The 27806-nt window shown below is 37.2% G+C and overlaps 1 protein-coding gene across 4 annotated transcripts in view; it reads left to right on the forward strand.

Moving 5' to 3' along the window:
• The window catches only part of EXOC6B (exocyst complex component 6B), a 765919-nt gene that overhangs the window by 508187 nt on the left and 229926 nt on the right, over positions 1-27806 (forward strand). For all 4 annotated transcript variants that reach the window (XR_009739314.1, XM_061431936.1, XM_061431937.1 and 1 more), the window contains exon 19: positions 16022-16163. Coding sequence is in view for 3 of the 4 variants with exons in the window: in XM_061431936.1 (XP_061287920.1) it covers positions 16022-16163 (142 nt within the window). In the remaining variant the exon portion in view is untranslated. The remainder of the gene's footprint in view (positions 1-16021; positions 16164-27806) is intronic.

A 27806-nucleotide genomic window follows, 5' to 3' on the forward strand; every position in this document is an offset into this window, starting at 1 on the left:
ATATAAAATCTGTAATGAAGAACTCATTAGGTGAAGTTTTTAAAATGCATTACATGGGGATTAACAACAGACTCAACAAAGTAGAAGTCAAGATTTGTAAACTCAGAGATCTAATATTAATTTTTTTTAAAAAAAGTAAACTTAAACACATATAGAAAAAAATAAATTTAAAAATTTTAAAACTGGTAAGGAGCATAAAAGAGAGATGCAACATAGTTGAAAGGTATAATCTATATGTCTTTAGAGTGTCAGAAGGAGAGGAGAATGAAAATGGTACAGAAGCACTACTTAAATAATGCTTGAGCATTTTCTGTATCTGAGAATTGTATCAATCCACAGATTTTTGGAAGATCAATAAGTATTGGAACCCCCTGAGGCTTTGGCTAAATATTAACTGTTCATGCATAGGGTGAAAAAACTTCATGAGGTTAGGCAAAAAACAACTTCTGGGGCACAGAAGCTGAGCACAATTGCCAGAATTCACATAAGGAAGGGAAATGGTCAAGTTCCTACTTGTAAGATGGAAAAGTAGAACTTCCAGAAGAGTAGAGACTCTATAGTTTAACCATAGCTTGTCTTAAGCATTGAAAACCTGAGACCTCATCTCACCATTAGGACCAGAGCGGTATTTGGCAGGGGCTTCCCAGGTGACGCAGTGGTAAAGAACCTACCTGCCAGTGCAGGAGACACAGAAGACACAGGTTTCATCCCTGGGTTGGAAAGATCCCCGGAGAAGGGAATGGCAACCCACTCCAGTATTCTTGCGTGGAAAATCCATGGACAGAAGAGCCTGGCGGGGCTACAGTTCAGGGGGTCACAAAGAGAAGACAGGACTGAGCACACACGCACAGCAAGGTAACTGGAGAAAAGATGATTTCTAATCCCTGCATAAGTTTGTATGCCAACAAACCTCCAAATTTCAAAGTGAAAGAAAAAAAATGGAACTGTTTGCTTCAAAAAAGTCAACGCTCTTTAAAGAAATTCATAAAGAAGAGAGACTGTAAAAGGTTAAAGATGCATATTATAAACCCTGAAGTAACACTGCATATATAAAATAAGGAGCAGTAGCTAATAAGCCAAAAATAGTTAAATAGATTCATAAAAATATTCAGATAATTCAAAAGAATCCATAAAAATTGGAAAATAAGAGATTGGATGAAAAAAAAGCTAAGATCTAAGTAATCAAATTAAATCCAACCAATTCTGTTATTTATATTGTACCAATACTCTGAATAAATGGCAGAGAATAATTATTTTGGATAACTAGAGTTATTCAACTGTATTATAAAAACACAGATAGGTTAAAGGTAACAGGAAAGAATAAAGATACACCATGTAAACACTAATCATAATAAAGTCGAGTTCCCATATTAATATCAGGTAAAGTAATCTCAGAAGAAGGAGCATTCTAGGGATAAAGATTGATATTTTATATTGATAAAATGACCAATTTGTTAAGGATATATTGCAGTCTTAACCATGGCTACATTCAGCAATGTGTGAACAAAATTTTAAATTCATGAACCAAAAAGAAACTGAGGACTGCAAACATAAACAAATACAGAATTGCAACTAGTTAACACTCCTTCAGTTCAGTTCAGTGGCTCAGTCGTGTCCGACTCTTTGGGACCCCACGAATCGCAGCACGCCAGGCCTCCCTGTCCATCACCAACACCCAGAGTTCACTCAGACTCACGTCCATCAAGTCAGTGATGCCATCCAGCCATCTCATCCTCTGTCGTCCTGTTCTCCTCCTGCCCCCAATCCCTCCCAGCATCAGAGTCTTTTCCAATGAGTCAACTCTTCGCATGAGGTGGCCAAAGTACTGGAGTTTCAGCTTTAGCATCATTCCTTCCAAAGAAATCCCAGGGCTGATCTCCTTCAGAATGGACTGGTTGGATCTCCTTGCAGTCCAAGGGACTCTCAAGAGTCTTCTCCAACACCACAGTTCAAAAGCATCAATTCTTCGGGGCTCAGCCTTCTTCACAGTCCAACTCTCACATCCATACATGACCACTGGAAAAACCGTAGCCTTGACTAGATGGACCTTTGTTGGCAAAGTAATGTCTCTTCTTTTGAATGTGCTATCTAGGTTGGTCATAACTTTCCTTCCAAGGAGTAAGCATCTTTTAATTTCATGGCTGCAGTCACCATCTGCAGTGATTTTGGAGCCCCAAAAAATAAAGTCTGATACTGTTTCCTCATTTCCCCATCTATTTGCCATGAAGTGATGGGACCTGATGCCATGATCTTCATTTTCTGAATGTTGAGCTTTAAGCCAACTGTTTCATTCTCCTCTTTCACTTTTATCAAGAGGCTTTTTAGTTCCTCTTCACTTTCTGCCATAAGGGTGGTGTCATCTGCATATCTGAGGTTATTGATATTTCTCCCGGCAATCTTAATTCCAGCTTGTGCTTCTTCCAGCCCAGCGTTTCTCATGATGTACTCTGCATGTAAGTTAAATAAGCAGGGTGACAATATACAGCCTTGACATACTCCTTTTCCTAGTTGGAACCAGTCTGCTGTTCCATGTCCAGTTCTAACTGTTGCTTCCTGACCTGCATATAGGTTTCTCAAGAGGCAGGTCAAGTGGTCTGGTATTCCCATCTCTTTCAGAATTTTCCACAGTTTATTGTGATCCACACAGTCAAAGGCTTTGGCATAGTCAATAAAGAAGAAATAGATGTTTTTCTGGAACTCTCTTGCTTTTTTCATGATCCAGCAGATGTTGGCAATTTGGTCTCTGGTTCCTCTGCATTTTCTACACATGGACATCACCAGATGGTCAATACCGAAATCAGATTGATTATATTCTTTGCAGCCAAAAATGGAGAAGCTCTATACAGTCAACAAAAACAAGACCAGGAGCTGACTGTGGTTCAGATCATGAACTTCTTATTGCCAAATTCAGACTTAAATTGAAGAAAGTAGGGAAAACCACTTGACCATTCAGGTATGACCTAAATCAAATCCCTTATGATTATATAGTGGAAGTGAGAAATAGATTTAAGGGACTAGATCTGATAGATAGAGTGCCTGATGAACTATGGAATGAGGTTTGTGACATTGTACAGGAGACAGGGATCAAGAAAAAGAAATCCCCAAGAAAAATAAATGCAAAAAAGCAAAATGGCTGTCTGAGGAGGCCTTAGAAATAGCTGTGAAAAGAAGAGAAGCGAAAAGCAAAGGAGAAAAGGAAAGATATAAGCATCTGAATGCAGAGTTCCAAAGAATAGCAAGAAGAGATAAGAAAGCCTTCCTCAGCGATCAATGCAAAGAAATAGAGGAAAACAACAGAATGGGAAAGACAAGATCTCTTCAAGAAAATTAGAGATACCAAGGGGACATTTCATGCAAAGATGGGCTCGATAAAGGACAGAAATGGTGTGGACCTTACAGAAGCAGAAGATATTAAGAAGAGGTGGCAAGAATACACAGAAGACCTGTACAAAAAAGATCTTCACGACCAAGATAATCACGATGTTGTGATCACTCACCTAGAGCCAGACATCCTGGATTGTGAAGTTAAGTTGGCCTTAGAAAGCATCACTACGAACAAAGCTAGTGGAGGTGATGGCATTCCAGTTGAGCTATTTCAAATCCTGAAAGATGATGCTGTGAAAGTGCTGCACTCAGTATGCCAGCAAATGTGGAAAACTCAGCAGTGGCCAAAAGGCCTGGAAAAGGTCAGTTTCATTCCAGTCCTAAAGAAAGACAATGCCAGAGAATGCTCAAACTACCACACAATTGCACTCATCTCACACGCTAGTAAAGTAATGGTCAAAATTCTCCAAGCCAGGCTTCAGCAATATGTGAACCGTGAACACTCCTTCAGTAATTGATAAAACAAGTAAAGAGAATATCAGTAAGGATATTGATGACCTGAACAGCAGTATCAAATAATTTGACTTAATTGGCATTTATAGTTCCAGTAAACAAAGCATTCACTAAGCGAGAGCATATTCTGGACCATAAAACAAGTCTCAATAAATTCAAAAGGAGTAAAATCATATGACTGTTTTGAAATCTGCAACAGAAATAAATTGGAAATCAGTAACAGACACATTTATATAGCTATAGTGCATCATCTTTTTTTTTAATATAAAGGCTAGACTTGATTTTTTATTATTATATTAAATTTTGTGTGTTTATGTGAGATACTGTTCTATAGTTTTCTGTTCTTGTTTTGTCTTTGCCATTTATTTTTCTGAGTAATGTTGATTTCATAAATAAGTTTATAAATATTTCCCCCATCTATTTTGTGAAAGATTTTGTTGAGAATTGGTTTAATTTCTTCAACAGAAAGATTTTTAAATACAAATTAAATTTCTTTATTAGAAATAAGCTCATTCAGTGTGTGTGTATGTGTGTGTCTGTGTGTACATGTGATCATCTCAATAGATGCAGAAGAAGCATTTAATTGAATACACTTTCATGAAAAAGAGACTTTCGGTAGACTAATCTAATCTTTTCTAATCTGAAAAAGGGTATCTATGAAAAACTTACTGCTAATATTTTAGTTAATGGCAAAAGACTGAAAAAGGCAAGATTGGAACAAGACAGGGTATGTTTGCTTTTACCATTTCAATATAGTATCCTGTTGGAACTAGTAAGTGCAATATGGCAAGTAAAAGAAATAGAAAGCATATTACTTAAAACAGGGAAAAATTAAGCTTTTTTCTTTTTTTAAAAGATCACACTATCTTTTTATTCTTACAATATATTTATTGAAAAAATTAGGAAACCACAAGAGAAAGACTCACAAATTGGACTACATAAAAAATTAAAATTTCTGCATTACCAAATACACAGTACACAAAGTGAAAAAAATCAAGTCACAAAATCAAAGATTTGCAGCGTGTAAAACCACCACCACCAACAACAACAAAAATGCCCACTGTTGTCTATATAGAAAATCCTAAGAGATCTACAAAAAAGGATATTAGAACTAATAGTTTAGCAAGATCAGAGAGTACAAAGTCACTATGCAAAACAATTCTATTTCTAGGTACTAATAATGAAATAATTAGAATCTGACACTAAAAATCAATATAATTAAATAGCATCAAAAAAACTGGAAGTACTTTGTAATAGGCAAAATATGTACAAAACTTATACACTCAAAACTGCAAAACATTATTAGCAAAATTAAAAATCTAACTAAGTGGAAGCATATACTATGTTTATGGATGCAATATTGTTAAAATGTCAGTCCTCCCATTACTAATCTGTGGCAGTTCTTCTCCAGGCTTCTGAGTGAGAATTAAGCCTTAATGCTCTAAGCCATCCATTATATGTAATAAATTAATATTTCTTGCATTCATGTAAAATCATACTAGCTATACCAATCTAGAGGAAATTGAGTATACATGTTAACAAGCTGATTTCAAGATTTATATGAAAATTAAAAGGACCTAAAATAAAGACTATCATGAAAAAGAAGAATAATGTTTGCAGAACTTTATGCTGCCTGATTTCTATATCTACTCTAAAGTTTGGGCTGTTAAAGACAGTGAAGTATTGGCATAAAGATTGACAAAAAGATCAATGGACCTGAATAGGGAGTCTCAAAATAGACCCACATGTAGTGGTCACTTGATTTTCAACAAAGGTGCCTATGCAGTGGGAGAAAGATGAGTCTTCTCAATAGATGTGTTCAAGCAATCCAGTATATGAATTGACAAGAAAATTAGTACTGACATCTATCCCACACTATTAATTAAGATGGATTATACAGCTAAATGTGAAAGCTACTATAGTAAATTGTCTAAAAAATGAGAATATCTTCAAGACTTTGACTTAAGCAAAGATTTCTTAGACAAGTCATAAAGGGTATTAGCCATAAAAAGAAAAGTTAATACTTTATCAAAATCTTACATTTCTGATCATCAAAAAAAAACCACCATTAAGAAAGCAAAAAGGCAAGCCAAAGAACATGTGAGAATATTTTCAGTACTTGTATCAAATCAGTCATCCAGAAAATACAAAGACCTTGTACAAATCTCTAAGGAAATGTTAGTTCACACTTTCACCCACCCCCAGTGTGGACAATCAACTTAACTGGTACTTTACAAAGGAGGATATACATTTGCGCAACAGGCCCACAAAAATATGCTTTAATAGATTTACTCACAAGGGACTGTAGATTGAAACTGCAATAAGATGCCACTATATGCTGGTAAAATAGGAATTAAAAAGACTTATAAGACCAAGTGTCAAAGAAGATACAGAACAACTCTCAGTACATAGCTGGTAGGAGAATGAAATAATACAATCACTCTGAAGAACTTTGACAGTTTCTAATAAAATTAAGCATACTACTAACAAACTCGGAGAAAGCGATGGCACCCCACTCCAGTACTCTTGCCTGGAAAATCCCATGGACGGAGGAGCCTGGTGGGCTGCCGTCCATGGGGTCGCGAAGAGTCGGAGACGACTGAGCAACTTCACTTTCACTTTTCACTTTCATGCATTGGAGAATGAAATGGCAGCCTACTCCAGTGTTCTTGCCTGGAGAATCCCAGGGACTGGGGAGCCTGGCGGGCTGCCGTCTATGGGGTCACACAGAGTCAGACATGACTGAAGTGACTTGGCAACTAACAAACTATGATCCAGCAGTTTCACTCCTAGGTATTTTTCCAAGGAAAACAAATAGTTCCATTTGAAAGACTATTCACAGGGCTTCCCTGATGGTCCAGTGGTTAAGAATCCACCTGCCAATGCAGGGGGCACAAGTTCGATCCCTACTCGGGGAAGATCCCACATGCCACGGAGCAACTAATTCTGTGTGCCACAAGAACTGAACCGGTGCTCTAAAGCCCACAAGCCACAACTACTGAGCCCTCATTTCACAACTGCTGAAGCCTGTGCACCCTAGAGCCTGTGCTCCGCAATAAGAGAAGCCGCTGCAATGAGAAGCCCGAGCACTGCAACAAAGAGTAGCCCCCACAGCTAGAGAAAGTGCATGCATAGCCATGAAGACCAAGTAAGGCCAAGTATAAATAAGTAAATAAATCTTTAAAAAAAAAGAACACTCCTTGACATAAATCATAGCAATATTTTAAAAGACAATTCATAATAGTGCCTACCTAGAAATAAACCAAATTGGTATCAATAAGAAAAATGAATAAACAAATTGTGATTTATTCATACCTGTAAGGTTTTTCTTTTTTTTTTTTTTAATGAATGAAGTTCAAGAAACAGGCAAAACATATCTATGGGCTTTAGAAAAGTTACGTCATGGTGTCAGTGGATCTACTGATTTGAAAGGGGGATGAAGAACTTTCACGTTTTGTGGAAATATTTCACATCTTGATCTGAATGTCAGTTTTAGAGGGTTTTACATATAAAAGTCATAAATGGAAACAGTGACAGACTTTATTTCCTTGGGCTCCCAAATCACTTCAGAAGGTGACTGCAGCCATGAAATTAAAAAGATGCTTGCTCCTTGGAAGGAAAGCTATGACAAACCTAGACGGCATATTCAAAAGCAGAGACATTACTTTGCTGACAAAGTTCCGTATAGTCAGAACTATCATTTTTCCAGTAGTCATGTATGGATGTAAGAATTGTACCATAAAGAAGACTAAGCATCGAAGAATTGATGCTTTGAACTGTGGTGTTGGAGAACACTCTTGAGAGTCCCTTGGACTGGAAAGAGGTCAAATCAGTCAATCCTAAAGGAAATCAAATTGCCAACATCCTCTGGACCATCGAAAAAGCAAGAAAGTTCCAGGAAAATATCTATTTCTGCTTTATTGACCATGCCAAACCCTTTGACTGTGTGGATCACAATAAACTGTGGAAAATTCTGAAAGAGATGGGAATACCAGACCACCTGACCTGCCTCTTGAGAAACATGTGCAGGTCAGGAAGCAACAGTTAAAACTGGACATGGAACAACAGACTGGTTCCAAATAGGAAAAGAAGTACGTCAAGGCTGTATATTGTCACCCTGCTTATTTAACTTATAGCAGAGTACATCATGAGAAAGGCTGGGCTAGAGGAAGCACAAGCTGGAATCAAGATTGCTGGGAGAAATATAAATAACCTCGGATGTGCAGATGACACCACCCTTATGGCAGAAAGTGAAGAGGAACTAAAAGCCTCTTGATGAAAGTGAAAGAGGAGAGTGAAAAAGTTGGAAAAAAAAAAAAAAGTTGGCTTGAAGCTCAACATTCAGACAACTAAGATCATGACATCCGGTCCCATCACTTCATGGCAAATAGATGGGGAAACAGTGTCCGACTTTATCTTTTTGGGCTCCAAAATCACTGCAGATGGTGACTGCAGCCATGAAATTAAAAGACACTTACTCCTTGGAAGGAAAGTTATGAACCTAGACAGCATATTAAAAAGCAGAGACATTACTTTGTCAACAAAGGTCCGTCTAGTCAAGGCTATGGTTTTTCCAGTAGTCATGTATGGATGTGAGAGTTGGATTATAAAGAAAGCTGAGCACCAAAGAATTGATGCTTTTGAACTGTGGTGTTGGAGAAGACTCTTGAGAGTCCCTTGAACTGCAAGGAGATCCAACCAGTCCATCCTAAAGGAGATCAGGCCTGGGTGTTCATTGGAAGGACTGATGTTGAAGCTGAAACTCCAATACTTTGGCCACCTCATGTGAAGAACTGACTCATTTGAAAAGACCCTGATACTGGGAAAGATCGAGGGCAGGAGGAGAAGGGGATGACAGAGGGTGAGATGGTTGGATGGCATCACTGACTCAATGGACATTAGTTTGGGTAGATTCTGGGAGTTGGTGACGGACAGGGAGGCCTGGCGTGCTGTGGTTTATGGGGTCACAAAGAGCTGGACACGACTTAGTGGCTGAACTGAAAGGAAATCAATCTTGAATATTTATTGGAAAGACTGATGGTGAAGCTGAAGCTCCAATACTTTGGTCACCTGATGCAAAGAACTGACTCATTGGGAAAGACCCTAATGCTGGGAAAGATTGAAGGTAGGAAGAGAAGGGGATGACAGAGGCTGAGATGGTTGGATGGCATCACCAACTCGATGGGCATGAGTTTGCACAAGCTCCGGGAGTTGGGGATGGACAGGGAAGCTTGGTGTGCTGCAGTCAATGGGGTTGCAAAGAGTCAGACACAACTGAGTGACTGAATAACAAAGGTCATCAAGCTGTATATTCTTAAGATCTCCATATGTACAGTTTGTGATCATACCTCAATAAAACCATGGGTAGCGAAAAGTATTTTTAAACAGTTTCTTGTGTTTCTTGAAAAATGACTGAGAATAAGAGTGAAACAGGTGGGTGAGTCTGAGAACCAGGTTTATGGCATCTATTACATCCCTCCTCTGACACCTCCTTCCATCTACATCCTAGTTTTCTTTTGACTCTGCTTTTTCATTTGAACTTATTAATTTTTTCACGAGAAATTGATTAGGGATTATTTCCCCTTATTTACTTTGTGTTGTGTTTTTCTTATTTTTGATTTACTAGAGGTTCACCATCTCATTGTAGACTCTACTAATGTCATCAAATAACACCACATACCTTGCCTAGGATATTTTAACTATCACCCTTGGGCTTAATTTTCTGTAGTTGTTAGGGAATATTTGTTTATCTAAAATAGGGCTTTGTGAATCTTTTGATGAGTGGATATTTATATAGATTCTCTAATTGAATTTGAGATTACTCTTTAAACAGGATTATAATCCTTCCTAAGACATGGATACAGTTGTAGGAAAAACTGCTTGGACAGGCTATATGATTTTTAAGATGGTTTAGATATAAAGACTTTGCCATGGGGTTTCTGCAGCACATAGGAAACAAAGTTCAAAACATGGGTCACAGACAACAGGAACATATGGGGTGATCCAGAACTCTGCTCTCTGAACGTGGCTTCTAGAATATCCATTCTAAGTAAATGGGAAGTGTAGTGCTCTGGGAATGAAGCGGCTGTACCCGTGTCTATGGGATACTGAGGAAAAAGAACAAGACAGCATGCTTGTTCAGTGAAGAAAGGACAGCCGGAAGAAACTGTGTACAGTCGTGGCCAGGGCAGAAGGTTAAGGAATTAGAGGCATGGGTACACAGAAAGAATGAGCAGTGTATAGGGTGGATTTACTTCTCTCTGAGTAGTTCTTACTTGCCTTGCTAGAACAGTTTCTGTGTCTGAACTTTTCTCTTTCACAGTGAAATAACTCTTTAAATAACTAGAGAGAGATAAAATTTGACACATTATACCGTAAGCAATGGAGTGTTACTCAGAGAGCAGAGAAGAAAGTTGGTGTGAAAAGACAGCTCTTTCACAGAATAGTTCCTCGCCTTCTTTCCTTACTTTGAAACTTAAGATTATCCACAGAGAGAAATTTGGCTTTTACCACTTAAAGTCATATAGTTAAGATTCTTGATGATCCAGAGGTCAGATCTGATCCCAGTAGGTTGACAGAGAGCTGTGGTTGGGATTCGTTCTAAACATCTGTGAATCCAGTGTTCTGTGGATGCTTACTTAGATGGAGAAGGGAGAAAAAAGAAGTTTTCTTCTTGTCCTCTTCATTCCCTTACCCACAGTCTCAAAACTACAGAAAGACAATATAATAAGTATCACAAGGACTTTTACTGGCAGGCAGAATCAAATGATAAGAGCCTTTGGAGTTTGACAAGGCTGAATTCACATCTTTGGTCCACAACTCATAAGGTATTTTCATATGGCTTAACTTCTCTACCCTTATCTATAAAGAGAGGGTTAAATACCTCATGGGGTTCTTGTGAGAATTATATGAGAAACTATTTTCAAAACACTTGGCACATAGTCAGTGCTCAATATATGGAAGCAGCTGCTCTGGTGATGGTGGTAGGGTTTGTGGTGATACTGTGGGTGATGATGCTTTCTCTAAACTGTTCACCTCTACTCGTTTTTACTACTATGACATAGCACTAAGTATTGTATAATTGAAGTACGTAGTAATTGAAAGTTATGAATACTAAGCTTTCTGTATTTATTTGAAATCTGTGAGATTCCTATGTATCTTTTTTAGTTGTGTTTAGTTATATCTATGTATGAAACAATGGATGGCATCTCCCTTTTTGTAGAAGAGAATGAGATAGCCTCAAAGCATAAAGTTGGATGGCAGTGTGTACCTACTTTGCAGTCTAGAACTGTTGCTTCATTTAGATACACCAAAGTTTTAAATGCCATAGTGTCTTTCCTTGCAAATCACATAAATTTCAAGGAAATGTAGATGCATGAAATGACACTGCAGTAAATCATTTAGTGCAAAGTTTTATGTTACAAGGGAGACTGTAAATAGAGAATAGGAGGTAGATGGAATAATTCAAATTAGATGATGTGAATCTGCATGTATTTTTGAAGGAAGTGGGTTGATTTGGTTACTAAAGAGCTCCATGGTGAAAACCAAAAATGTATTATCACAGATCTTGACTTATGCCCAGTGAGGGTCCTCACTATGGTAATAAGCCTGACTTTGAATTTACAATATGAATTTTCACCAATGTACTCTTCTTGGTTTCCCAAAACTTTTTTTTAAAAAAGGTATTTTAAATGAATTGATAAGTAGTATGAACTATTTAAGTCCTTTGGTAATTGACTTTTAGTTCATTTAGTTGATATTTATTGACTCTCTTGGAATACGGAAATATTGTAGCTGCATCAAGAGGCAGTATGATGTTGCCTCTAGAACTTTTTATAAGACTGCATGACTCAAATCTCCCTGCATCCCAGGTTCCTCATATATTCAAAATATGATGATAACGCTTAGGTCATTTTTCATCTTCTCTGACATTCTATTTCTATTCATGTGTAGTCTCTGTACACTAAGACTATCATAGCCTCATAAGATACAACCTAGTTGTGATTATCTAGGTTGTGATTTGAAAGTGTTCCTGGGGGCATCCAAAGGCAGTTTTGGTCATATTAAGTTTTTTTATGTTCCAGATTTCTATCCTGGTCCTAGAGTTTGGCGGTTCATCCCTAGAAAGAATCTACTTCATAAACAGATTACTTAATAAAGAGGGTGAAAGCACCAATTTTTATTGCTTAATGCTTTGATTATTATTGCCTGAGTTACTGTTTATCCTTTCTTAGGAAACCTACGGATGCTGTGGTAACCAGAAGTAAAAAGGGAAATGGGAGAATGAATAGCAGACTGTGAATTAGCAAAGCTCCAAAATGCTTTCTAGAATTAGAAAAAATGTTTAACAATGAAAATATACATTTCTGCAATTATCACTATGTTTGGAAATAAAGAATTAGCTTGAGTGGGAGGAAATGAGGTGGAAAGTGATTGGAGGACAGTTAAGTAATTCAGTATGTTAAGGTAGTATATAGCATATGGTCAAGTACAAGTGCCTTTGGCTCTATTGATATCAGCTGATAGATTTGTTTCATGTTAATGCTAAAGTTGATAAGCTGTTTAATATTTTGAGACAAATAATGATCGAACCCAGGTCTCTCACAATGTAGACAGACGCCTTACTGTCTGAGCCACCAGGAAGTCCAAGAATCAACTAACTTGTCCTAAATTGCACTTCTAAAAAGTGATGGAGACAAAAATTCAAACCTTGGTCTTTCTGATTGTGAGCTATCTTATTTTAATTTTATTAGGTCGGTTTTGCTTCTCCTTGGCAATCTGTTTTGATTGCTCGAAACAAGCTTTTCAAATGTTATCTTCTCAGACTCCAGCTTAATTGGACTTTTAGCTGTTTAATTTTTACAACATCTCCTTGTTCAGTTTGTTAGGACCTTTAAATATCAATCTTGGCCTAGATAATTATTTTGGACTTCAAGTTAAAAAGCATGCCCCAGCAGATACGCAGAATTTGAAGAGTTGGCTCCTGAGCTACTACTGTCCTACCTGTTTGGACCTAGTTTTTATGTCTTGGATAACCTGTCAACCCTGTTATTATCTGAACCTGTTTCTGCCCAACTGTTCCAGTAGAAGACAATGTAAGATTTACTGTTGCTTTTTAGGTAATGATTTACTGGAAAGATACAGATTTAGGATTGGGTAGAAGTAACAAATAGCTGTATTAGTTTGTCTAAATTTCTTAACCTCACAGAGAAGTGAGGTTTATTCATCTACAAGAAAGAATAATGCCAACTTCTTGGGGTGATTGGGAGAATTAAGTGAAATAACATAAGATGTCAGCTGCCTAAGACAGAGTGTCTTTCCCTTTTCTCTGCCTTCTGATTTGCAGTGTTATCTCTGGACTTACAGTTTAGTCTTTCCTAATTGCTTCACTGCACTCCCACTCTAATTGTTGCAAAGCCATAGGGCTTCTCACAGCTTTGATCTGCCGCCTCTGAGTGTTCACATGGGACATAGCCTAACAACTGTGTTGAATTATATGGCTTCTTGGTGGCACCTGTTCTAGGTTTCCAGCATGCCATTTAATGTGGATTTCTTTTTGTGACTTTTCTCTTTAGGCTACTTTATGCTTCCATTGCCTCATTCTGACTTGGTCTCTATTCCCTAACTTAAGTATTTCCATTTGTTGTCTAAATCACCTACAGAGTATGGGTCTTCAGAACATACAAACAGAACCATCTAGAGGAGGAACATTTTTAGAATGTGTAATTTCACTGTTTATTAGTTATTTTTTATTCTATAAAATAGTTTTAAATCAAATAAAATTTAGAAAGTTTCTTTTTTTTTTTTTACTTTCTCAAAGGTAGAAGCCAGACATACAAATCATAAAATATCTCTTATTTAATTGTGGAAAAAATGTTATAGTACTCATGCTGGTGATTATGCAACTAAGTGACACTCAGAAATATCTAGGAACATTGTAAATCAGAACATACGGTAGGCAGAGCTATTTATAGTTAGGTATTTGGAAATCTGGCTTCTACCCATGTTCCTCTTCATATATACACATGTACATTATGAATCATTCTCATTCTAGTAGATTCAAGAAATAACCTTAAAGGAATTATCTGAAGTATATAAAAAGGCATGCAAATTTAAAACTTCATTCTGGTATTGTTTGTTCTATTTGTTCAGTTTAAAGCCTGCTACTTTTGTAAAAGGGCTTCCCTGGTGGCTCAGTGGTAAAGAATCTGCCTGCCAATAGAAAGGGGTTCAGTCTCTGGGTCGGGAAGATCCCCTGGAGAAGGAAATGGCAACCACTCCAGTATTCTTGCCTGGGAAATCCCATGGACAGAGAAGTCTGGAGGGCTGTAGTCCATGAGGTCGCAAAAGAGTCAGATGTAATTTAGTGGCTAGACAACAGCAACAACTTTTGTAGAAGGCCCTGGCCCAGAGAAACATGTGGCAAAAAAAAAAAAAAAATATATATATATATATATATATATACACACATGAAAACTATAGTCAGAATCTGGTATAATAGGAAAAAAAAAAAACCCATAAACCATCAACAACAGAAGAATGGACAAATGAATTATGGTATAGTCCTAAAATGGGATACTGTGGAATAATTAAAGGAATAAACTACAACCACATGTATTTCATTAAAAAAAAAAATTCACATTCATAACATTGAGAGCAAGTTGTAGAAGGATATCCTGTGTAGTAATAGAAAGTTCCAAATACATAAAATAAGATGTTGTTTTTTATTATATACTTGTCATATAGTTTTTTTATAATACAAATGGTATACTTAAAGTAAGAAATGGTCACCTCTGGGGAGAGGGAAGAAAATGATTTAAGGAGGCCATATAGGGCTGTTGGGAGAAGGCAATGGCACCCCACTACAGTACTCTTGCCTGGAAAATCCCATGGATGGAGGAGGTAGGCTGCAGTCCATGGGGTCGCTAAGAGTTGGACATGACTGAGAGACTTCAATTTCACTTTTCACTTTCATTCATTGGAGAAGGAAATGGCAACTCACTCCAGTGTTCTTGCCTAGAGAATCCCAGGGACGGGGCAGCCTGGTGGGCTGCCATCTATGGGGTCGCACAGAGTCGGACACGACTGAAGCGACCTAGCAGCAGCAGCAGCATAGGGCTGTTGACTATATTTCTAATGTTTAGTGGATATGTGTGCTCGTCATAAAATTATATATATTTTTCTGTATGACTAAAATACTTCATTATTTCACAAAAGAAGGATCCACTGAGTAATATGAGGAGTCAGACTTTTAAAAACTTATCAGGCTTTTCAGACCAGATGATAAATAGCAGAAATAAAATGAATATACATCTGGGGAAGAAATGGATATGTCCTCCATACTGTATAACTCAGACCTGGGACTAAAATATAATTCACTAGTGTAAAAATGAATCTTTCAAAGAAATAGCAAATTACTAATTTTGATATCAGTGTTTTAAAAATTAGCTTAGAGTATGTGCTTATAAACTTCAGTGCTTATTTTCTGAGAAAATTTACCCTTTTATTAATTTTTTCAGAAAACTCTTTTGTTTTAAACCATTCTTTTCATTTATTTTTTTTATTTTTTATTTTTTTAATTTTATTTTATTTTTAAACTTGACAATATTGTATTAGTTTTGCCAAATATCGAAATGAATCCGCCACAGGTATACCTGTGTTCCCCATCCTGAACCCTCCTCCCTCCTCCCTCCTCATACCCTCCCTCTGGGTCGTCCCAGTGCACCAGCCTCAAGCATTTTATATGTGTTAAATCATAAAGTAGTAAACACTTTGGTTTCTAGATAAGTTAGGAAATTGTTTTCATTTGCTCTTTAAGAACTACAGTAGTTTTGAAGGGATTGCTGAAATTTATTCTCTCTGGAAACATTCCTTCTCAGTTTAATTAAGATTTTGAGTATTGTTTATCTATTGTTGATTTAGGGGAAAAAACATTTTGTGAATGAAGAGCTGGGATTTATGAATTTTAGCTGAGTATTATAGTGACATAACTAAATGGTGATGGAGCTAATATTTAAGATGTTTGCCATCAGGTGTTATTAATTTCAAAATTATTTGAAAGGAAAGGTTATCATGATGGAGAAAACCTTTAAAGAAATTCCTAATTGAAAAATAAATGATTTTAATTTTTGTTGGAATTTCATTTTAATCCATCAACCTTATGATTTGCTTTCTTGTATTTCAGGGAAAGGTGGCCCAGACAGCATGTATGTCAGCTTGCAAGCATTTAGCCACATCTTTGATGCAACTTTTGCTGGAAGCTGAAGTAAGGCAGCTTACCTTGGGAGCATTACAGCAGTTCAACCTGGATGTCAGAGAATGTGAACGTAAGACAGGAAACCATCTCTTTGTTTGTTTGTTTTACCTGCCTGCTCACTACTGCAGGAAAAAAGCTTTAGGTCTGGGGGTTTTGGTCCTAATGGAGTCAAAAAATACCTAAGTGACAGAAATAATTTGTAGGTCTAAAAGTAAGACTCTGTCAGCAAGCTAATTTGAACACCCAAAAGTGCATAGGCCCACATATAGGAAAAAGACCCCTGGCTGCATGGAAGTCTAGGGGGAATACAAGGCAGACATGCATTTTATACACAGCAAAGGAAACCTGATTAGTTCATAGACTTCAAAAGAATGCAGTTCTCAACCATTTGCTTTTTATCTTGTAATTTAAAATTATTTTTTCATCTTATGTGCAAACTCTTCTTAGTCTAAAGAATAAATGGAGTATGCATTTATCAGTCAGAAATGCTTTCTATGACAGGTAGAAACAGAAAACCTTAGGCAGAGTAGTTAAATAGGTTTTGATTTTCTCAGAGACCGTGGGTTGCTGTACTAATTTAGTTGTTCAGTGATGTCATCAAGGACCCAGGCTCTTTTGTTCCCTCTCCTCTGTCACACTTAGGAATATAGAATTTTCCTCCTCATCTATATTATAGTCAGAAAGGACTCACATTCAATGGACAAAAAAGGTGCCAAGATCACCTAGTCTTTTTTATTTAAAAAATTAAAATCTTTTCAGTAAACCCCTAACAAACTTTCCTGTATGTCTCGTTGATCAAAATATAGTTGTATAATATTGAAGAAGTGAATGAGTCTTATTTTCGTGTGTAATTAGTAGATTTATCACAGTCCAGATTCTAATCTAGTTTCATAAATAAATAAATTATTCATTACATGCAAAATATATATATATATAGGTGTATGATCACCTCCAGCTCTCAGGGAGGCTGGGGGATTGAGTATCTGGCAGAGTGAAAGAGGAGCATCATTCCTGACATAGTTCATTTATCATGAATCATCTACTTGGAATTAAACATGAAATCAGGCTTTGGTTAGCAAAGAAGGAAGGGATGAAAAGTGTGTGCCATCAGTGCACATCTCACTGTGCCATCGGTGAGAAATGAAAATGAACTAAAATGATATGACTTCTGGAAACTTCTGTTTCTAGAAAAATTAAAATAGTGAAAAATTACATAAGTGTACTAATACTTCTGCCTCACCTTTTTATTTTTCTACTGCTAATTGGTTTCCTTTTGTGGACATTTTTTTTTTTTAATGTACCACGCAACCACAGGATCTTAGTTCTCCAACCAGGTATTGCACCTGGGTTCCCTGCAGTGGAAGCGTGGAGTCCTGACCACTGGACTGCCTGGGAATTCCACCTCTTGGTTGACTTTTGATGGCTAGAAATTAAGGCTATGCTATTTTTAGTTAATTAAATAAGACTTCCAGTTCCAGCATCATGGTGTAACAGCTATCAAAGTCACCCTTTTGCCATAAACAGCTCTAAAACTGGATTAACTGTATGAAGCAACCTTTTTCATGCATTAGACAGCAGACAGCACACGACTATGATCCTTCAAAGGGGAAGTGCACAAGGTAACCTTGACATTTGCTCTTGTTTTCTGTCTAAAGGCACTATCCAGACACAGCACAGAAAAGTAGAACCCCTATAAAAAGCTGTGTTTTACATAGGAAAATACCCAGAGATTGGCATATAGAACTGTTGAGACACCTTAGCTTAGGTTTATGGACCAAGGTACCATAGAGCAAGGAGTTGTTTAGAGAAATAGCTCTAGAAATATGCATTGGAGATCCCTTGAGTCTTTGATCAAAAACTAAGTTGCCATGTGTGGTGTAAAACTCTGGGAGGCTTAGCAGAGAATAGCCACTAAGGAGTTATGAGCTGAGTTATGAGCTGAATGCCTTAAAAGTTAGGCATTAAGAATACTTTTCAAGCTCTGGAGTAAGAGCTAATCTTGATCCACCCTAATAAAGCCTAATAACAAGACTTGACAAGATGAAGGTAATCCACCAGTAAAATAACTGCCTGCCAAAACATTCAAGAGTCTTTGAAGGAAGAGGAACATGAAAATGTTTTCAGATTCCCACCATCTAGCATCTATAATTTCACATCAAAAAACTAAAATTTGGGATTTCCCTGGTGGTACAGTGGATAAGAATCCACCTGCCAGTGTAGGAAACACAGGTTCAGTTCCTGGTCCAGGAAGATTCCATATTCCACTGAGCAACTAAAGCCTGTAAACTATGACTGATGAAGCCCATGCGCCCTAGAACCAGCAGGCTGCAACTGCTGAGCCTGTGTGCCTAGAGCCCGTGCACAAGAGGAGCCACTGCGATGAGAAGCCCGCTCACTGCAGCTGCAGATGAGCCCCCGCTCTCTGCAAGTGGAGAAAGCCTGTGTGCAGCCATGAAGACCCACTGAGACCAAAAAAATAAGATAAACATTAAAAAATTTAAAAAACCCTAAAATATGACAAACAAATATGTAGGGAAATATGACCCATAACAAGAAAAAATGAAAAATAGAAATAGACCCATTGATTATACAAATGTTGAAAATAGTGGGCAGGGCCTTTAGAAAACAGAATATAGTCAATAATATAAAGGAAAAGGTGGAATGACTATAGCTGAAATCTTTTCCAGGTTTGATTAAAAAAAGTGTTAACTCACTGATTTAAAAAGCTTAACAAATTTTTAGCAAGATAAACGTATAGCCACGCCCAGGCACATTATGGTCCCTAAAAATAGCAATAAAAGAGAAAGTCTTCAAAGCAGAAGAAAATACACATTACATAAAAAAGAACAATGATAAGAATTAGAAACAGTGCAATCCAGAAAGCAGTAGAAGGACATCTTTACAATACTGAAAGAAAAAGTCTGTTAATCTTAACTCAAAAATTCTTTTTCTTGTGAAAAATATCCTTCAAAGATAAAGGTAAAATATAGACATTTTCAAATATGGACGTTGAAAAAAATTGTCACCAGAAGATCACCACATTTAAAAGTTGGTTTTTCAAGTTGGAAGGAAATTATACTACCTGTCTGTCACCCCAGCTCTGCAGTGAAGATAACATTGTTCAAAGATGTAAACCACAGTATCTCTTTCCTCACATCTTTTTGTAGAATCTTGACACTACTAAGAATTGATGTCTGTTAGAGGGAAGTGTGCAGTATTGTATGCATGTTCAAAATTATTTAATTGAAAAAATAATCAACATCTAATTCCCCTTCTCTTGAATCTGAGCAAGCTTGTGACTTGATTGTAACCCACAGAATGTGGCAAAAGTGGCTTTTGTGGCTGGATCATAAAAGACAATGCAGCCTCCACGTTCTTAGCTGCTGTATATCAAGTCCCTCTACCCTGAGGTGTCCATGCTGTGAGGAAGCCTAAACCAGCTCATGTGGACAGACCACATGGAGGAACTCTGGTATATGACATATAAAACTGTATGCTGTTGCTACTGTGTTTTGTTGTACTCCTTCAAATAGTGCTAGATTTTGTTCTGACCTAGAATTGCATTACTGGTTGGATCCTTTTGAGATTTGTTTTTCATTTATATTAGGTCTAGAGCAACCTTTTGTCTCAGTCAGATTTAACCCCAAATCTAAAGCAATGCCCTTTGAAATATTCTACCTCATTACCCCAAGTATATGAAGATATTTCAACTCTGGCTGGTGGAAACCCAAAGTATGCCTGGCTATATAAGAACTCCACAAATTATTCCGCCATTTCTTTCTTATAATTCTTTGCCCAGCCTTGGGTAGTTTCTTCTCATGCTATCCTATGCTATGCTAAGTCACTTCAGTCGTGTCCAACTCTGTGCGACCCCATAGATGGCAGCCCACCAAGCTCTGTCATCCCTGGGATTCTCCAGGCAAGAACACTGGAGTGGGTTGCCATTTCCTCCTCCAGTGCACAAAAGTGAAAAGTGAAAGTGAAGTCACTCAGTCGTGTCCAACTCTTAGCGACCCCATGGACTGCAGCCTTCCAGGCTCCTCTGTCCATGGGATTTTCCAAGCAAAAGAGTACTGGAGTGGGATGCCTTTGCCTTCTCCGATAGCATCCAGCAGCCATAGAATTTTTTCTAGAGTTTGCTCAGCTTTATGTCCATTGAGTCCAATGATGCTATCTAACCATTTCATCCTCTATTACCCTTTTCTCCTTTTTGCCTTCAATCTTTCCCAGCATTAAGATCTTTTCCAACAAGTTGGTTCTTTGAATCAAATGGCCAAAGTATTGGAGCTTCAGCTTCACCATCAGTCCTTCAATGAATATTCAGGGTTGCTTTCCTTTAGGATAGACTGGTTTGATCACCTTGCTGTCCAAGGGACTCTCGCGTCTTCAACACCACAGTTCAAAAGCATCAATTCTTCATGGTCCAGTTCTCACAGCCATACATGACAACTGGAAACACCATAGCTTTGACTATGCAGACTTGTCAGCAAAGTGATGTCTATGCTTTTTAATACACTGTCTAGGTTTGTGATAGCTTTCCTTCCAAGGAGCAAATGTCTTTTAATTTTATGGCTGCAGTCACCATCCACAGTGATTTTGGAGCCCACAGAAATAGAGTCTGTCACTGCTTCCACTTTTTCTTCTTCTACTTGCCATGAAGTGGTAGGACCGGACGCCATGATCTTCGTTTTTTTTAATGTTGAGTTTCAAGCCAGCTTTTTCACTCTCCTCTTTCACCCTCATCAAGAGACTCTTTAGTTCTTCTTCACTTTCTGCCATTAGAGTGGTATCATGTGCGTATCTGAGGTTGTTGTTGTTTCTCCCAGCAATCTTTTTGATTCCAGCTTGAGCTTCGTCCAGCCTGGCATTTTGCAGGATGTACTCTGAATATAATTTAAATAAACAACCAGTACCATTGGTTGAATAGGAAAATCTGAATTATTGGGAATGACTTGTGACTGCATTTTTGATAGAGCTAAAAGGTAAAGAGGGATGAAGGGTGATAAGCTAAAATATATTAACCTTGAGGAGGAGGAGCACTGAGAGAATAAGGAAAAGGCCCATCTTATAGCCCAATTCGGAAATTTATTTTATATGGAAGAATGAACAGTTTCTACTTTAGACAATTTATAGGTGAATTGGTATCCTTAGTAGAGAGCCATATTTCAGTTAATATTGAGGAAGAGAGACCATTTAATGAAAAGTTGGAAACTGTGCAAATAGTTTGTTAATTTTGCAAAAGGAGTTCCAGGGGCCAGTGTCTTATCTGAAAAGCCATTCAGTATCTGTAATAGCCTTTTGTAATTGGGATCAGCTTGAAGCTAACATTTGTAAAGCGTGACAGTGCCTCTAATAACCCTATTACCACTGAAATTTTTTCTCCGTATATTGAGGAGCCTCTAAGGTTCATTGATTTAGAATTTAATGTTTCATTTCTGATTGGCATTAATTTGTCTGTCAAAAAACTTTTCATGGACATTTATTTTAATTTAAAAGAAAGAATTCTATGTCTTTTGCTATACCATCCCCCTCATTTTCTTCTTTAGATGCTCAGTGGTCTATAAAAAATCTTAAAGAAATGATACATAAGATTCACATAACTATACAGAGGCGTATTAAAGCAACTCCAAATGACAAGATAATTAACACTTACATCTTTCTACCCAGTGGTGTGTACGTGAGGTATTTTTGCTATTGTCTGTGAGTCCTTGGAAGAACTGTGTATAGGTCTTAAATAAAACTTTGGACAAGATAGAATGTGAATGTATCTTTAGTGTTTGACTCTGAGGCCTGGCCTGCCACTTTGTTAGATTCAAATACTTAGATGAATTGTATGCATACAAGCATGAGATAATCAATTAGTATAGTGTAGTCATTAAGAACTCAAATTTTAGAGTCAGCTCAATCAGATGGATTCAAGTCACTACTTCTTTTTAGTGTGATTGTGTATAAATTAACCTCTTACAGCTCCATTTATGAAATAGGTACAATAATAGTACCTAATATTACAGGAATGGGTTCAGAATTAAATGAGATAATGCATGAAAGAGTTTATTTCATTACTGGCAAAATATTAAATATGCAGTAAGGAATAACTTCTCCTATTGTTATCATTGTCAGCAATTAATAAACTGCTGTTTATTAACAGCAGTTAATAAACATCCAGCAACTCTCAGAAGGTCCTTTGCAGTTTCTGTAGTTTGTGAATCAGTTAGGTTTGGAGATGCCCTTTTATTTGATTTATGTTGTGCTTTTTTGTAGCTGTCTGTCAAGCTTCCATATTTATTTGGAAAGTTATCATCCAGAACTGATCATTTTCTAATTCTTAGCTTATGCTTTTGCAAGAAATCAATTAGTTAGCTCAGATGTTTACTAGAGATGGTACCTACTGCTTTGGATACCACCATCTAGGAATGTTGTTGATTTCTTACTGACAGACTGTCAAACCAAGTACCTTTAAGGTGACAATTATTAGGACTTAGGAGATATGAAGAAAATATTCCTTTTCCTTTAAAAATTGACAGTAATCTCTCGGTATTTCTTCTCTGTTTGAGTTTCATCTTATATTCTCCATATGTTTGTATGTCTTCTATGTAGTTTTGGATATTGGAACACTGGATCCCAACAGAGAAACTGGATTTTGAATACTAGCAGGTCTTGATGACCTAATGCTTACCTCCTTGATAAAACTTCGGCTTTTGTAACTTTCATGTACTAGGATGTTCAGTCTGTGTCCAGCTTTGGAATTTCCAAATGTTTTACTTTGTATATTCTAAAAATATGGAGGTCTAGGTTCATATTCAGGCTCAACTACTTGTTAACAGCACTAATTCAGTAATTTGTTCATTTATTCAAAAAATTCATGTGAAGTCCCTACTCCATACAAAGTACCATGCTGGAGGCTTGAAACAAAATGGGAAACCACTGATGTTAATTAGGAGGGTAATGAATCTAAATTCATTAGATATGTGGTTTGAAAAGGAACTCTCCAATTTATCAGGAGCCTCAGAGATCTGTTGTAAGGCTGTTGCAGTAATCCATAATAGAGATGATTTGGAAGCTTTAGCATATTTATGCATCATAATTCAAGCCATTGGAGTGAATGAAGCAACTCATCTAACCTCTCTTGAGTCCATCAGTAAACTGGAAATGATAATCCCTGTATATTTTTCTCACAGTATTGTTATGAAGTCAAATGAGATACTATACATAAAATCATTTGTATACAGCCATGGAAAATTTATTTATTATGGCTGTCATTTCTTTATCCATATGCTTTCATATGTTTTTATCTTGTTTTCTTTCCCACTTCCACTGTTATATGAGTTACAATGTTAAATATTTTCAGATTTTAATAATCTGTTCACGTTCCTAAATTATTTGAAAGATTGGTGTGTTAAAAATATAACAATTAAACCAAATCCAGGGGACATTTGGTTGTGAGGAAATGCAGCAGCAATTGCATCTTTTTAAATTTGCCATAATCCATCTTTTCCCAGGGCCCATAAGCCTTTTGCACAGAATAGACCAAGTCCTTGTACAGAAAGGTTAATAGTATGCATCTTGCCAAATTCCCAGCTCTTTGATGGTCAAGTTAACCAGAGCTCGGTTTGCTATTTTGGAAAGGAGCAAGGACTCCAAAGCCTTGTATTTCACCCTTCTTACCATAATAGCCCTTGCTTTACAGGTCAAGAAGCCAATGTGGAGAATCTGCCTAAACTCAGGACTTAATAAAACAATTTCAGGTTAGATTCATGACTTTACTGAGCAAATTATGGTATAAAATATTGGCAGAACACCATTTGTCACTTAACTCCATAAACCCCACTCTAACTGAAAGATCAGATCACTTTCTACATTCCTAGAGAAGTAGTTTTAGCTCAAAGTCAGGATCAAATAGCCCAGTACTGAAAAGTCTGAATTTTCTATCTCTTAGTATATATTTACTAAAACAAATGGCTACAAGTTTCCCTTGTGGTATAGCAGGCTCTCCTCTGACTCAGGTGTGAGATGTTTTAGCATATCTTACTGGGACAGACCTTAATAGGCTTGCTTATGATTTTGCAACTGGAGCTTCTGAACTAAAGAATCTTTATTAAGTGATCTTTCTGAATTTTAAGTACTAAGCCCAAATACCTGCCATTTGAGGTAACTGTACTCACTTTTTGTTTTTTCTATTACTTGGGTCCAGCTATCCTTGACTGTCCACCTCTGTATAGTTAATTATCCCCATAGACTCCCTACAAGAGTCTGAGAACTTTCAGGCATCCCTTTACCAATCTCTTCCTGGTGAGAGGGAGACAGTAGAGAAGTGAGTCCTCAGGACCCTGGTCAGAAGCATCATGGAACCATATGTGACAGCTCTCACATCCATTCTTCTCTTACAACCTTTGAAGTTTACATTTGCAAAAGGAATTTTGATCTTGAATAACTACGCCAGTGTTAAACTCCCTGGTGGCTCAGATGGTAAAGAATCCACCTGCAGTACAAGAGACATGGGTTCGATCCTTGGGTCAGAAAGATCCCCTGGAAAAGGGAATGGCTGCCCACTCCAGTATTCTTGCCTGGAGAATCCCATGGACAGAGGAGCCTGGCAGACTACAGTCCATGGTGTTGCAGAGTTGGATACGACTGCACAACTAACACTTTCACTTTTCATATTTTTCAAATCCAAACTGCATCAGCTAACCAAACTGTACAAAGTGACTACTAGCTCATGTATTAAATCAAGCCTCTCCGGTGAGATGCCTTATAGTAATTAACTTGTCATTCAAAATTATGTTTAGTTGTCCTTGAATAAGTAGTAAAAAATGCATATCCACACTGTTGTTTTTTTTCCCCCTAGAGATTCCTTAGAAAACTCTTCTGTTTCTTTCTGAATGTATTCTCTGCTACTCTTATTTAGCATATCACCTTTGAGACCACGTTGTGTTTAGATCCTAGTCATGGGTCAATATTCAGTAAGGGGTAGAGCAGAGCAGAGTGCTACCCTTCTGTGGCAAGGGAGACACAATGGAAAGCATTCTGGAGAAGACCGAGGAATCAAGGTTTCAAACTTTCTCTTAGCACCCTTGCATTTTTCAAGGAGATGTGGTGAAAGTATGAAGGCAGATGGTGTGTCAGTTCATAACTTGAAAGAGCAGTTTGTGCCCCATTTGCATTGTAAGTTGCCCAGTGTTAGTAAAAGCTTTTACATGAAAACTTTTCATATTCTTCAGTTTACTTAAATTGAAAAATGTCAGGACAACCTGGAGAAGGAAGTGGCAACCCACACCAGTATTCTTGCTGGAAAATCCCCTGGACAGAGGAGCCTGGTGGGCTGTAGTCCATGAGATCTCAAAGAGTCAGACAAGACCAAGCTGATTTAACTAATGCTAAATTCTAGGACAACCTAGTCCTCCAAAGCTTCACCTTCAATGAGAACTTGTTCCCAGGTGACTCAAAATAATACCTTAATTTTGAGCTTGGCTGCCATATCCCACTGACCATTAACTTCTCATCCTAGGAAATGAAGGGATGTCTTAATGCCCTTTTCCCTGCCATCACCTGTTAATAAATTCCAAATATTTTACTTTTTAAATAAAGTCTTTGGATTGCCAACTCAATCTTCAATCATCTGTCTTAATTAAATTATGCTTATTTGCATGAAACAAAAATTTATTAAAAATAGTTCAAAAAAAGAGGAGGGCTTATTTTGAATACATGGATTTCATAGGACCCCAGAAAAAGATAAATAGATCATTTAGGTTAGGGATCGTGTCTGCTCACGCCTGTCTCCTTAGTCTCTTACATAGTACCTGACATGTGGTACTTACTTAATATTTATTTATTGAATGAATAAAAATGATTCAGCAACTACCCAAGTTTCTGGATCTTTCTGGTCAGCTCTGACGATGGAAGGGAATAGAAGTAAGAAGTGGCTTGGAATGGATGTCATGTGATGTGAACAGCAAGACAAACAGGGATGTAGTTGGAACCCTAAGGAATATTCTCTTAGGAGAATGGACAATTGGCAACTTGAGTACACATATCCTACCAACGTCTATGGATTATAAAGCCGTTCTTGCCGACAACAGTCACTTTTTGATATATCACCTGTATAATATATAATAATTAAAATCAGAGGTGATGCAAACAGATTGGCCTTTGACATCAATCTGTTTCTATCACTTCTGATTTTTATCATTATATATTATATTTAGTAGTTTGGACATATTTTATTCCTCTTCTAAACCTCAGTCTCTCTACTTATAAAATGAATTTACAATTATACTGTCTCACAGACTTGTTCAGTTGGTTGAGTAATTAATACATAACAAATGCTCAGTAACTGCTAGCTGCTATTCTCGTTGTCTGTGTCATTATCGTTGTCATAGAGTATTAACCTGGAAGGAAAGTTGTATTACGACCTCAGTTTTGCCACTGATTTGCTGTATGATCTAGGTAATTCACTAAATCTGAATTTGGGCTTCTTGGGAAGCCCAAAGTGTTCCAATATGGGAACACTTGGCTAGACTGTTTCTGAGTTTCTATTTAGTTCTGGCTTCCATGATGGCTCAGACAGTAAAGAATCCACTTGCAATGTGGGAGACCTGGGTTCAATTACCGGGTTGGGAAGATTCCCCTGGAGAAAAAAATGGCAAACCACTCCAGTATTCTTGCCTGGAGAATTCCATGGATAGAGGAGCCTGGTGGGCTATTTAGTTCTAAGATATTATAGTTTATCGTGGGAGGGAAGATTGTGTGGATATGTTTATATGTATGGAAAATTGTTATAATTTATATTGTTATATTAAATGAGATAATGTAATGAAATGCTTTATAAATCCTAATACATACATATTTGTAAGCACCAGTAAATATTAAATATGTTTCTTATAGTTTTTATTATATTATGTATGATACCGTGTTCATCAGGGAACTTGATAACATGTTCATCAGGGAACAGAGTATATGGAAGTAGAAAGCAGGCTTTGAGTGATTGCCATTAAGGGTTCTTATAAACTTAATGACCATTGGAATAGGGTCAGTGGTTTTTTTTCTCAAAGAAACTTTCTGTATGATTAAGACAAGATTGTCCCAGGCTACTTTATGCTATTTACTTTGGATAATATTAGTTTAGGAAGAAAGCAAGCTGTCTAGTCAATACCTAAAGCACTATGAAACAGTGAAAGTGTTAGTCACTCAGTTGTGTCCAACTCTTTGCGACCCTGTGAACTATGTAACCCGCCAGGCTCCTCTGTCCGTGGGCTTCTCTGGGCAAGAATACTGGAGTGGGTTGCCATTTTCTTCTCCAGGGGATCTTCCTGACCCAGGGATTGAACCGTGGTCTCCTTCATTGCAGGCAGATTCTTTTACCATCTGAGCCACCAGGGTATCCCCTAGAAATGTCAGTGTGGTTTTGGGGAAAACCAGAGTTGCCGTGGTGAAACATGTTAGCAGTCCTGAATTTCAGAAGTCTAAAGAGTATGATTACATTTCTTTTGGGAACTTACTTACTAGAACCTGAGTACTAATATAGTACTGATATGAGAAATAGATTTTTAAAAATTGGCTTTCTATAAGATTTCCTTTAATCTTAGAAATGTTAAATTATTGTAGCAAATGGTATCATTACATATTATGAGATTCTTGTGAAAAGTCTTGAATTTACTTCCTTTCCTGTTAAAGCATAGGTTTTATGTTTTATCCAGAAGACACTTTTCAAATTGTA

This window comes from Bos javanicus, chromosome 11, assembly GCF_032452875.1.
Source record: "Bos javanicus breed banteng chromosome 11, ARS-OSU_banteng_1.0, whole genome shotgun sequence".
In the NCBI taxonomy this organism is placed as follows: Eukaryota; Metazoa; Chordata; class Mammalia; order Artiodactyla; family Bovidae; genus Bos; species Bos javanicus.